Below are 12,080 nucleotides of genomic sequence, written 5' to 3'. Positions count from 1 at the left end.
TAAGACTGAGACCCAGAGGAGCTAGATGACTTGTTCAAGGCCACCTGGCCACCTGGCAAGCTAGAGGCTGAGCTGGAGCGGACGCCAGATCTGCCGAGCCCCCAAACTCATGCCCTTTCTCCACCACCAAATTCCGTTCCCTCCCGAAGTTGCTTCCCTTCCTGATGCGGTGTGGCCAGTGCAGATCTCAGAATGTGTAAACCTGGTGACACTAGATCCGTCACCTTAGAGTGGAATGAAGGAAGCACCTGGGGATCGGCTTACTAATTCGAGGGGCTGATGAATTATTCAGGTCGCCATTAACTTAGAGGCCTTTTCAGCCTCACCTGTCTTTCCCCTGCTCCAGACCCTCAGATCCTGGCCTGCCCCAAGCTCTACGGACCTGTGGGGGCCCCGGCGAGGAGATGCTGGCAGAGCTGGGGTCCTGTCTGCTGCTGGCAGTGGCTCTGCTGGGCTCAGGCCCCGGGGCCCAAGCCATGACAGGTAGGAGCTCCTGAGGACAGGCGGGCTCTGGGAGGGGGTAGACGAGTGGCCAGGTGGCTGCCAGGGCCTCAGGAGGCTTCCGTGTGGGAGGACAGAAAGCAGGAGGCCATATGGAGGGAGTTGGCTGAGTTGAGGATGTATTTGTTTCTGAGATGGTGGAAGACGGTATTTACGGGGTGCCTGCCATGTGCTGGGTGCTTCACAAATATGACTGCATTTCATCTTCATGGCAAACTTCAAGGTGGGCATGAGTTCTCCATTTCACAGGTGAAGAAACTGAGGCAGAGAGAGAGGTTAAGTAACCTGTCCAAGGAGGCATAGTTACCAAGGGCTAAGGGAATGGCTCAGAGAACAACTGAAGGTTTAAGCCGGAGGGAGCCTTTACTCTCCTCCTGACAGCCTGCTGTACTTCCCCACTGCCAGTGGGTGAGATCACAGTCCCTCCTAATGGCATTCAGTGTCTCTCAGGTTTGGCCCTAATCTCCGTAATATCCAGCCTCGGTTCCCTGTGTCCCTTGGGCATCCCATGTCCTGGCAGAGGATATACCCCCCTTCTGGAAATGCTTCCCCCTCAGAGCTTTCACCCCACTGTGCCCTCTGTCTGGAAGGTCCCTTTTCTCTTTTTCCATCTGAGAACCTCTGGGTCATCTATCAAACTCAGGTCAAACACCACCTCCTCCAGGAAGACTTCCACACGCTTTCGTCGGCCTCAGATGCTCCCTTCTTGGAGCTCGCAGAGCCCTCTGCCTGCACCCCGGTCCCGGGTGGCTTTGTGCTGCTCCAGCCCTGTAAGCGTTGTGTGTCTGTGAAGCCAGGGGCGGGGGTGGGGTGGGGTATCACCTCACTGGTCTTCAAGGGGCGTGCATGTTACAGGGGCTCAGCAAACAGCCCTCAGTGCCGGGTTTTCCTGCAGGTTCGGGTGGGCCTCCAAGAAGGAAAGGGGACGGTGCCACTCACCTAGTTGGTGGCAGAGGTGGGCTGGGTATGCAGGCGTCTCACTCCTTCCTGTAGGGGGAGAAGCTAGCTGTTTCCATTTTCCAGCCTCTGGGGCTTCAGTGGCCCTGGGGTGACCCTGGGGTGACCCTGGGGTCCTGGGTGGCTGGCTGATTGCTGGAGGACACGGCCTCCCCTTGTGCTGGCGCCTGAGGCCTCCTTGGCCACAGGAATTCTGCTCCAACACTCCCAGGGCTTTTCCTGTCCCGTGGGCAGGGCCGGGGGAAGTACAAGGACAGGCACTGGACAGAATGTCCCTCTGTCCTCCTACCATAAAGGATGAATCAGACACGGTTCCTGCCCCAGCCTGCTGCGGGGGCCAGCAGAGAGCTGACAACCTGAGCCGGGTGTGCTTCTGCAGCCCTTTCTCCCCGGTGCTCGCAGCCACCCCATTTCCCAGATGCGTGACTGAGGCTGGGGGAGGCTAAGTGACCGTGAGAGCTTTGTTCACGTCATTTCCTCCCTCCGAATTGTCCCCAACTAACAACCTTCTTGTCCCTCCTGGCCAGACTCAAGTATCACCTTCCCTGTGAATCTTGTCCCTCCCCTAACAGTGCTGGCCCAGCAAGATTGGCCTCCCTCCCTGCGGCCCCCAGAGCCCCTGTGTGGCCGCAGTCACACTGCTTGGCTTTGTCTCATTTGCCTAACTCCCAGCCCCTGACCAACTCCCCCCTCCTCCCCGGTCCACAGTACTCTCCCCAGGGAGACACCCATTCTGAGTCAGCACAGGCCTGGCTACATGCTTTTTGACCTTTTCAGTGAACAGAGCTAGGAAACTAATTTTTTTAGAAATAAAAATAAATCTTAATTTCAATTCAAATCGGGGACCACAAGTGTTCTATTTAATTTTTTAACTTTATCGTTGTATTGCTCTCCTCTTACACTGAACGTCTTAGCTTCTATTGACATTAACATACATGCTTTATTCCGATTTATAAAATACTATAAAATAGCACTACTGACTGTTAGTCAAATAGTAAGTCTACTGAGTAATATTTCAGATTTCTTCGTGGTTCATTTTGTGCTGGGGATATATCCCACTAGGAACATACAGTCAAAAAAAAGTGTATTTCCACGTCATTTGGAATCCTTTTTCCCCATGTGAATGTGCCTCCAACCTGATATATGGCTAAGTTTATTTGTTTCAGCTTGGAATATTTAGGGATTACTTAAAAATGTCTTCTTTTTTTTTTTTGCCAAGTTAAAAATTATATTAAAAGTTATTCATGATTATAAAGTCAAAATCATAAAACAAGTCGCACTGAAAGAGGTCTAGACGGCATGCCTTTTCTTCCCCTCTGTTTACTCCATCCCCTGACAGAGAATCACTTTTATTAGTTTCCTTCCATTGTTTTCTTTTTTTAAATATAAGCAAATATGTGCATATGAGAATGTACTTTTAACCGCAACAAGCTGTGTGCATTTTCACTCAGGGCGGGGGTATTATCATTTGTAATGTTTAAATTCCTCCCTGCACACGTGTAGGGTCTGGCACATAGTTCTATTTTATCTAAAATTATAGGTCCACCCTGACATTTCCTATCTCCTTTCCCTGCTTTATTTTTCTCCACAGCACTAATCACTATTCAATACGCTCTATATTTTACTTACTGTGTTTATCATCCACGTTCCCCACCAGAATGTAAATTCCACGAAGGCAAGAATTTTTGTCTGTTCTGCTCCTGCTGTAACCGCAGCACCTAGAACATTGCCTGGCACTCAGATGATGTTTGTTGAATAAATAAAAGAATGCTTGATAAGTATTTGAGGAATAAGCAAATGAATGAGCACACATAGGCATAAATGAATTGATTTAGGGTCGTGGTCCCTCATGCTCCCTCAGCCCAGCCCATCCCAAAGACCCAGCTTTGTAGCTGGGCCCATCCCCCAGGACCTCAGCACTGACTGAGCCATTCTTCCCTCTTGCCCCAGGTGTTAAATGTGGGGGTGTGCTCTCAGCACCTTCCGGAAACTTCTCCAGCCCCAACTTCCCCAGGCTCTACCCCTACAACACAGAGTGCAGCTGGCTGATTGTGGTGGCCGAGGGTTCCTCTGTGCTGCTCACCTTCCACGCCTTCGACCTGGAGTACCATGATGCCTGTGGCTTCGACTACCTGGAGGTCTACAACGGCGCCTCAGGAGACAAGGGCAACCTGCTGGGGAGGTTCTGCGGCCGGGTGCCCCCGCCGCCCTTCACCTCCTCCTGGCATGTCATGTCCGTCGTCTTCCACTCAGACAAGCACGTGGCCAGCCGCGGCTTTTCTGCTGGCTACCAGAAAGGCAAGGGGGTCCTGGCAGGGGAGAGGGTGGCCCTGCAGGGGCAGGGGGGAGGAAGAGAAGTGGGCTAAGGCGAGACTTGCAGGCTGCTCCAGAGCCTGGGTGACCCTGCTGTCGCAGTTCCGGGGCAAAGGCAGCCTCTGGCTGTGGTCATGGTGGTTGTGGGTTCCCACCTTCACGGCAGTAGTCCTGGGAGTCCCCAGGAGGGTCTCGCTGTACTCTTGCATTTGCCGTCATCCTTCTTATCCCATGCCATGGCATCAGGACAAAGGAGAGGACGCCATGCTCTGGGGATGGGCAAGAGACCCCTCCCATCGCAACCCAAGTCCTCCGGAGTATAAGATATGCATGGGTCTGTGTGGGGCTGGTGACACTCTCCCTCCCTAAGTCTTTCCTAATGCCTCTTATATCGCAGGTCCCTAACCCTCCCTCCCTCAACCAGGCTGGAAACCTGCACCATAGTCTAGTGAGGGGGGCAGAGGCCTTCTCCTTGCCTTCCTCCTTGACTTATTCCTCCTGTCTCCAGGCCTCTCTGCATACGCTCAAACCTCCTCCCTTCTCCCAAGGCCCAAACCAAGGGCCTAAATCATGTTAGCTCAAGCAATAGACAACCACAGAGGCTCCTGGCACACAGGGTCTACCAACAGCAATTAGGGGGCTCAGGTGGGACTGCTCCCCAAGCTGGCTTTAGAGGCACAGAATTGTGGAATGAGAAAGCACAAGAATCACACACTGATCTCATCATAGTTTTGGATGCTTAGGTTTAAAAAAAAATTTTTTTTTAATGTTTATTTATTCTTGAGAGAGAGAGAGAGAGAGAGAGAGAGAGACAGAGCCCGAGCAGGGGTGAGGCAGAGAGAGGCACAGAATTGGAAGCAGGCTCCAGGCTCTGAGCTGTCAGCACAGAGCCCAGTGTGACTGTGAGATCATGACCTGAACCGAAGTCAGACACCTTACCGACTGAGCCACCCAGGTGCCCCTAGACCCTTAGGTTTTTTGTTTTTTTATTTTTTTATTTTTTAAAAATTTATTTATTTTAAGACAGAGAGAGACAGAGCATGAATGGGGGAGGGTCAGAGAGAGAGGGAGACACAGAATCCGAAACAGGCTCCAGGCTCTGAGCGGTCAGCATAGAGCCCGACGCAGGGCTCGAACTCACGGACCGCGAGATCATGACCTGAGCTGAAGTCGGACGCTTAACCAGCTGAGCCACCCAGGCGTCCCGACCCTTAGGTTTTTTAAATGTTAGGATATCAAAATCATAATACCATGAGCGATGTTTTCCAACATTTTTAAAATAGCAAATGGAACCTTATGTTAATCCCCTATACGTAAAAGAGAGGAAAGCAATATTTTATTGGTATGCCTTTACTGTATTTTGTAAGTTCATGTCTTTAGCATTTACTTATTATATGTCAATCACTGAAACCATAAGTCAATATTGATGGCCTCCAACGAGTGAAGTGTTTATATATGACCTGTGACTGTGGACGCTGTCTTTCAGTGCATTAAAGATAGTCTGAATACAGCATAAGAGTGAAACTTGCCCCACATGCCAGCAGACAGATGCCCCAGGTGGCTCCTGTGAACCCCCAGAGCATGGTTTGAAAGCCTCAGCTAAGGGTGTTAGTGTTGAAAAGGGTCTCGCGACTGTCAAAACCTGCTCTCTCGTTTCACAAACAATAAATTTGAGAGCAGAGAGGGAGTGTGGCTTCCCAAGGTTACACGGCTGTGGGAGGGGGAAATGCTGAGACAAGAAGTCAAGCCCTTAGCCGCCCAGCCCAGTGTAGTTAGTGCCCGGTTCACAAAGCCGTGCCCTGGGGCGAGATTCTGGAGTCTTGGGAAATACCAGCGTGCCCCTCCCTGCCGGTGGCTTCCAGCTGGTCAGGTCATTCGTCATCACCCACCTCCTAATTGTACTGGCTGCTCTGGCTTCCAGAGGGCTTTCGCCAGCATCTTAGACTCTTGCATGAGCCCGAGCCTGGTGGATCGGGCCGGGCAGGTCTTCTGACCTCTCCTACTCCCACGAGGCTCAGGGGTCACTTGCCTGGGGCCACACCCCTAAGAGAAGACAGAGCTGAGAGGACATCTCAAGCCTCAGACCACAAGCCCAGTTCAAGTCCACCTCTACTTCATCAGATCCTCTCTCCAAGCCTCAGCTTGCGCATCTGTCACAGAGGTCTGAGAACACTCCTGAACTCACAAACCTCAGGCTCTGTGCCCCACGGGCCTCACAGGAGGGGACAGTGAGAATCAGCAGGTCAAGGGCCCGGGCTCTGCAATCAGGCAATTCCGGCTCTCCCTGTTACCAGCTGGGTGACCTGCTGTCAGAGCCCTGCCCGTGTTCCTGGGGCCTCGCCACGTCAGCGGCTCCTGCCAACCTCCGTGTCTCTATTTGAAGGCTTCCTCTGAAGTCTCGGTTGGTCACCTGTATCCCCAGCAGCCTCGGCCTGGACTCTCAGGGTTGGTGTACAAACGCCCCAGCTCCTTTCTCTCGGGTGACAGAACTCTGAGGCGTGTGCCTGACACCCTTCCCCAGAGTTCCCCAGCAGGGCTCAGCAGCTGGCCTAAGAATACCTTTTAGTGACCCTGGCTCCCTCATTCCTCACATGGGGCCCCCCATGTCTCCCAAATAAACTCCTTGTGCTCGGACCCTCGTCTCGGGGGCTATCCGGGTGAACTCCAACTCCCCCAGGTAAGTTACTTACCTTCTCTGTGCCTCCATTTTCTCAACCATAAAGTGGGGAGAACCACTGAGCATTCCTCTAGGGTGATGGTAATGGTGTCAGAAGACTGTGTAGGTGCTAAGTGCCGGGCCCGTGCCTGACGCTTAGCAAGTGCACGGGGGATGATGACGAGGTTCCCATGACATACCTGTGGGAGCGGCACGATGGGGGGTGTCCGGTTCCCAAGGGAAGGGGTCCAGGGGATCACAGGGAGGAAGAAAGGTCAGTTAAGAAGGGCTTCCTTGCAGATGTGTGTGGCGGCGTCCTGACGGGCCTTTCGGGTGTCCTCACCAGCCCCGAGTACCCCGACAGCTATCCCAACAACGTGGAGTGCCGCTGGGTGATCCGGGCCGCCGGCCCCGCCACTGTCAAGCTGGTGTTCGCGGACTTCCAGATGGAGGGCAATGAGGAGTGCACCTATGACTACGTGGTCGTCCTTGGGGGGCCCGGCCCTGCCCACGGGCATCACTACTGTGGCAGCACCAGGCCCCCCACCCTCGTGTCGCTGGGCCACGAGCTACAGGTGGTTTTCAAGTCCGACTTTAACATTGGAGGTCGGGGCTTCAAGGCCTACTACTTCTCAGGTAGAAGGGGCTGGGGCTACACCTTGAGTCCCCCGTGCATGCTGTGTCTGTCCCTGCCCGGCCAGTACCAAGGCATAAGCATGTCTCCGCCTCTCTGAAGTCTTCCTGATGGAGTCAGAGTTACTCCCTTCTTTCAACTCCTTTAGCAATGATCTAACACTCTCATTTATGTTTGTGCTCTGCACATTGATCTCCCCTGACTGTGAGTTCCTACGGGTTTGTCTTTGTACCTGCCGCATAGAAGGGATTCAATTAATGTTTGTGCAAATGAACGAATGAACTCTTGACAGTGAAGTGAACTAGGCAGTGGAGGAGACGGAGAAGGAAACAGACAATGAAAACCCACTGGGATCGGTGCTAACAGTAAGGATCATGGATGACTTCCTGGAGGAGAAGAGAATCCGGTAGTGTTTTGAAGGAGTTAGCCAGAGGCTGAAGGAAGGGAAGGGTATTCCAGGTAGAGAGGTCAGCACGTGCAAAAGCACAGAGGACAGAGAGGGCTTAGTGTGCTTGTATGCTGGATGTTTGGTGAGGCTGGGAGGTAGGGCTGGGTGAGGGGCAGTGAGAAAATGAGCAAGGTCAGGCCATGAGCCACCTTGTCTGTCAAGTCCAAGTTTGGACTCCACTCTGAGGACACGTATTAGGTCCTGTTACTGAATTCCTGACGGGGCCAGCCCTCGTGGACTGCCAACTGGAATGAGAGTCCCAGCTCCCAGCCAGTTTCAGTGTAAAGCAGGCTTTGGGATCAATTGTGTGGTTTACTGGCCGGCCATGGTGCCCATCCCCTGCCAGGGTGGTTTTAGGACCTTTATGGCGCCCATTGCCCCAGCTGTACTGCAGAGGGTGACAGTCTCCACCCTTCTCATCATTGCTCCTCTGTCCCTCTCTCCCCAATCCAGGAGAATGCCAGGAAGTGTACACGGCTGTGCGAGGCAACTTCTCCAGTCCACAGTACCCCAGCTCCTACCCTAACAACATCCACTGCCACTGGACCATCCGCCTGCCTCCTGGCTACCGGGTCAAGGTGTTCTTTCTGGACCTAGATCTGGAGGGTCCCAGCAGCCTGACCAGGACCTGCGACTTTGACCATCTGGCAGCCTTTGATGGGGCCAGTGAGGAGGCACCCCTCCTGGGGAATTGGTGTGGCCACCACCTGCCAGCACCAGTCACCTCAAGTCACAACCAGCTTCTGCTTCTGCTGCACACAGACCGCAGCACCACCCGAAGGGGCTTCTCTGTGGCCTACATTGGAGGTCAGCTGGGGTCGAGGGTGTGGGTGTGCTGATGGAGGAGGGCAAGGCTGGGGTCCCAGGTCTTTGTAGCTTCCTCTCTCCAACCCACCAGCTGGTGTCCTCAGCCTCTCCCCGTGTGGCTACAGGATGGCCACCTGCTGCCCTGGGACCTCTGAGACCTGCCAGTGTGGCCCTTGCTTATTTCTACTACCACAGGGCCCTGCCTTTCCAGTTTCCAACTCCACGATCCCTAATCGCCCTGACCCCATCTGTCTCTTTCCCCCTGGGGCCCCTGGCCTCTCTTGAGCTGTGGCTTATCCTATGTATCCGGGGGCAGTCCACAAAATATGGCCACGTTACTCATGATAAACAATTGGCATAACCATGGAGATGCCAACAAGCTTTGCTTGTGTCGGTCATAAATCCTGACTGACAGTGGCTTGCACAAATGGCCTTTTTTCCCCTCACATAACAAGAAGTCTCCAGCTAGGCAGCTGCTTTGTTGGTTCAGGGACTTTAACACTGTCTCAGCCGGTATCTCTGGGATTCTCTTGGCCTTCTGACTGCAAGATGGCTGCTACGACTCCAGACATCATGTCCGTGTTCCAGGCTGGAAGAGGGTAGGGGAGATGCCAGCTACAAGTGTCCCATTATCAGGAAAGCAAAAGCATTTTCAGAAGCCCTGAAAAGACTTCTTGGTCTCATTAGTTTGAACTTGGTCAGATAGTCATGCCTAGCTTCAGAGGCAGCTGAGGAAGCTGGTACTGGGCTTTTCCAGCTTCCATCGTGCCCGTTAGAGTTGCCAGCCAGCAGCGTCCACCATCTCTGCTGTCTTCTCATCCCCTTCCCTGGGCCATGGGCCCAGAAATGCCTGTGCTCTGGACCCATTTTTTCCCTCTGTCTGAGCAGAGTGAAGCTCCTCATTGTGCAGATGTGGGAAAGGAGGTCCAGAGAGAGGAAAGACCACCACAGTCACACAGGCAGTGGGGACACAGCCAGGACCAGAACTCATGCCTGCCTCCTTTGTGCTGAGCGGGGCCCGAGGGGAGGGAGTCAGGGCTGAGCTCAGACAGACCAGGGCCACATCCAAATGCTGCCATTTACCAGCCATCCAATGGCCTCATCTGTACAAGGGGTTGGTAAGTGCCCTAGGTAGGTGGTCATTCAGATGAAATGAGGCAGACAGGTCCCAGTGCCTGACTCTGAGCACATGCTTGCTGAGGGTGGATTTTTTTCCCCTCCTGTGTCTCAGGCCTGGTCTGCATTCAAAACATCTCCCCTCCATCCTTACCCCCAACACAAGTGGTGATGGGGAGGGAAACAGCAGAGCCTCAGCGACCTAGTGGCAGCAAAGTGACCTGGGCAGACCCACCCTCCAGGGCCTCAGTTGTTTCCATCCATAAACTGGGGGAGGAGAGCTGTCCCTTTTTAGAGCAAGCCCTTCTAGAGTTTCACTCCAGAGAGTCAGGTGCCATGGGATCTGCCACAGCCAGCTGGTAAGTTGTCTTTTCTCTGCGGGTCTCAGTTTTTCCATCTGTAAAATGAGGACACTGGCTGAAGGATCTTTAAAATCCCCTTTGGCTCTAATAGTCTTGTTTCTGGGCATGGGTCCTCTCCCAGCTCTGTGGGATCTTGGACAAGCCCCTTTTCCTTTTGGTTCCTCCAGAGACTGAGGGTGGGGCAGCTCAAATCCTGGCTCTGTTCCAGGGCCAGGAGCCCCACTCCCACCCACCCCACCACCCTCCCCAGATCCCCATGGGAGCCCAGGGTCAGACAGGGGCACTCACGCTGGGCCAGGCTCCAGATGTGGCCCAGGCTGCAGGCGGCCTCCCGGCTGGAGGACAAGCTCGGCATCAATCAGGGGTGACACACAGTTCAGCGCCACCGAGATCATCGTGGGAGACGGCGGGCCCATAAATCCCCGACTGCCCAGACACCAGAGGCTGAAATATGTCTGAGGCATTTCCCGGAGAGGGGCTGAGAGTTCCAGGCCTCTGCCTGCCAGCTCTTCCCTTTCTCTCCCACCAGCCACCCCTTTCTCCCCTTCCACTGCCCCCGCCCCAGCCAGCATGGCCCACCCCCCCCAATACACATGCTCAAATACAAAATACACCCAGACACAAAACATCACACCATCTTGTGTGTATAGGGTGGGGAGATACCCAAAGACTCGATCCTATAGACTCAATAACGGTTAAAATCCCAACTCAACCACCGCAAACAACCTCACCTCTCAGAGCTTCAGTTCCCGAAACTGTAAAATGGGTTTAGTTGTGTCCACCTCATGGAGTCATCGTGGGGAGTGAGGCTTCCTTCACCACCCTCTGCAAAACAACTGTTCTGCTCCCCCCACCTCCCCACATATCCCCTGCTCTCCCTGTTTCTTTTTTGCTTGATTTTCTTTCAGCCCACTCTGACATGGATTTTATTTTACGTATGTATTGCCGCCTCGCCCAACTAGAATGTAAGCTCCAAGAAAGCAGGGAGTTTGGGCTCTTTTCTTCCGTTTCTGTTTCCACGGTGCCTGTTAGAATTGTGCCTGCACATAGCGGGCCATCAATAAATATGTGTTAAATAATTGAATGAATTGCCTGGCACATCGCAAAGAGATCAGCAAATAGTAGCTCTTCTTATGGTTAAGAATATTCACTTATTCATTCATTCATTCATTCATTCAGCACCCCACGGCACCTGCCAAGTTCTGTGCCAGGCTGCAAGGACACGAGAGGGCCTGGTGCCTGCCCTGGGGAGCTCAGAGTCTGATGGAGTTAAGTGGAGTAACACGTGTAAAACATCCCCATAGGGCTGCATAGGAGTCTCCCTTCTCCGAGCCTTGGTTTTCCCACACACCACCCTTTGGGTGGGGTCTGGGGGTGCTGGGGACAGACCACCTGCCCCTTAAGGCCTCCAGCCCCTCCTTCCCTCCATCCCCAGTCGTGCCCGTGAACGTGAGCTGCTCCCGCACGGATTTCCAGATCCTGATCTCCGCACAGGCACTGGCACCACTGGAGCGGACCAAGGTCTACCTGGGCAGCCGGAGCTGTGCCGCCCAGGAAGTCGGCAGCACCTTCCGGATCCAGGCCCGCTTCGACACCTGCGGCACCGAGTCTCAGGTAGGAGCAGGGGCGGGTGGCGGGGGGGGGAGGAGGGCAGGCGTGAGGGAGAGGGTCTGACCCCTGCTGAGAGGCACCTGCGATTCCTGAGAATTCTGGCTCCAGTGACCCCACAAGCCTGGGTGCAGAATTCAGCCCCTCTTGGCTTTACCCCAACAAACTTGCTCAGTGTAGACATGACAAAATACTCAAACAGGGAAGACAGAGCAGGGGTCCCCGCTGCACAACGCAGTGACGGCCAAAAGCCCCTACTGAAGGCTCCTCCTGCAAGGCCCTGACCCTGACCATCCTCGGAGGCCTTCCTGCCGTTCCTTGCCTTCTCCTGGGCACTCCTCGCCACCCAGTCCCCACCCCTTTAACATGCAGCCCTTGCTGCCCCCTGCTACCCCTTCCCCAACCCGTGATCCAAATCGTCCCCGGGCTCCACACAACAAAAGGGCCTTTCAAGTAACAGGAACCACTTCCCTCCAAAGGCAGTGAGGCTTACAAATAAATGAGTTTTTTCTACTATCCTTATATTTTTGAGGCTTTGACTCCGGGTTTGGGGCCCTCAGAGTCACTGGCAGCAGCCCAAGCACCTGGGATGTTTGTATTCTTAGGACAGATTGGAGGGGAAAGGAGAAACATCCCCCCCCCGCCCCGCCCACCCCCAGAAGGAGCTCCCATCCCCAG

The 12,080-nt window shown here is 53.9% G+C and overlaps 1 protein-coding gene across 1 annotated transcript in view; it reads left to right on the top strand.

Moving 5' to 3' along the window:
• Nucleotides 1–355: 355 nt before the first annotated feature.
• CDCP2 (CUB domain containing protein 2) overlaps nt 356–12,080 on the top strand; it is a 16,973-nt gene continuing 5,248 nt past the window's right edge. The window contains exons 1-5 of the mRNA XM_025912614.2: nt 356–483; nt 3,409–3,756; nt 6,728–7,063; nt 7,963–8,316; nt 11,230–11,408. Of these exons, the coding sequence (XP_025768399.1) occupies nt 405–483; nt 3,409–3,756; nt 6,728–7,063; nt 7,963–8,316; nt 11,230–11,408 (1,296 nt within the window). The 5' untranslated portion in view covers nt 356–404. The remainder of the gene's footprint in view (nt 484–3,408; nt 3,757–6,727; nt 7,064–7,962; nt 8,317–11,229; nt 11,409–12,080) is intronic.

The sequence above is a fragment of the Puma concolor genome, chromosome C1 (assembly GCF_028749965.1).
Source record: "Puma concolor isolate L17-30 chromosome C1, mPumCon1.1.hap2, whole genome shotgun sequence".
Lineage (NCBI taxonomy): Eukaryota > Metazoa > Chordata > Mammalia > Carnivora > Felidae > Puma > Puma concolor.
Note: the sequence above shows the minus strand (reverse complement) of the source record. Positions and strands in the feature narration are given on the sequence as shown.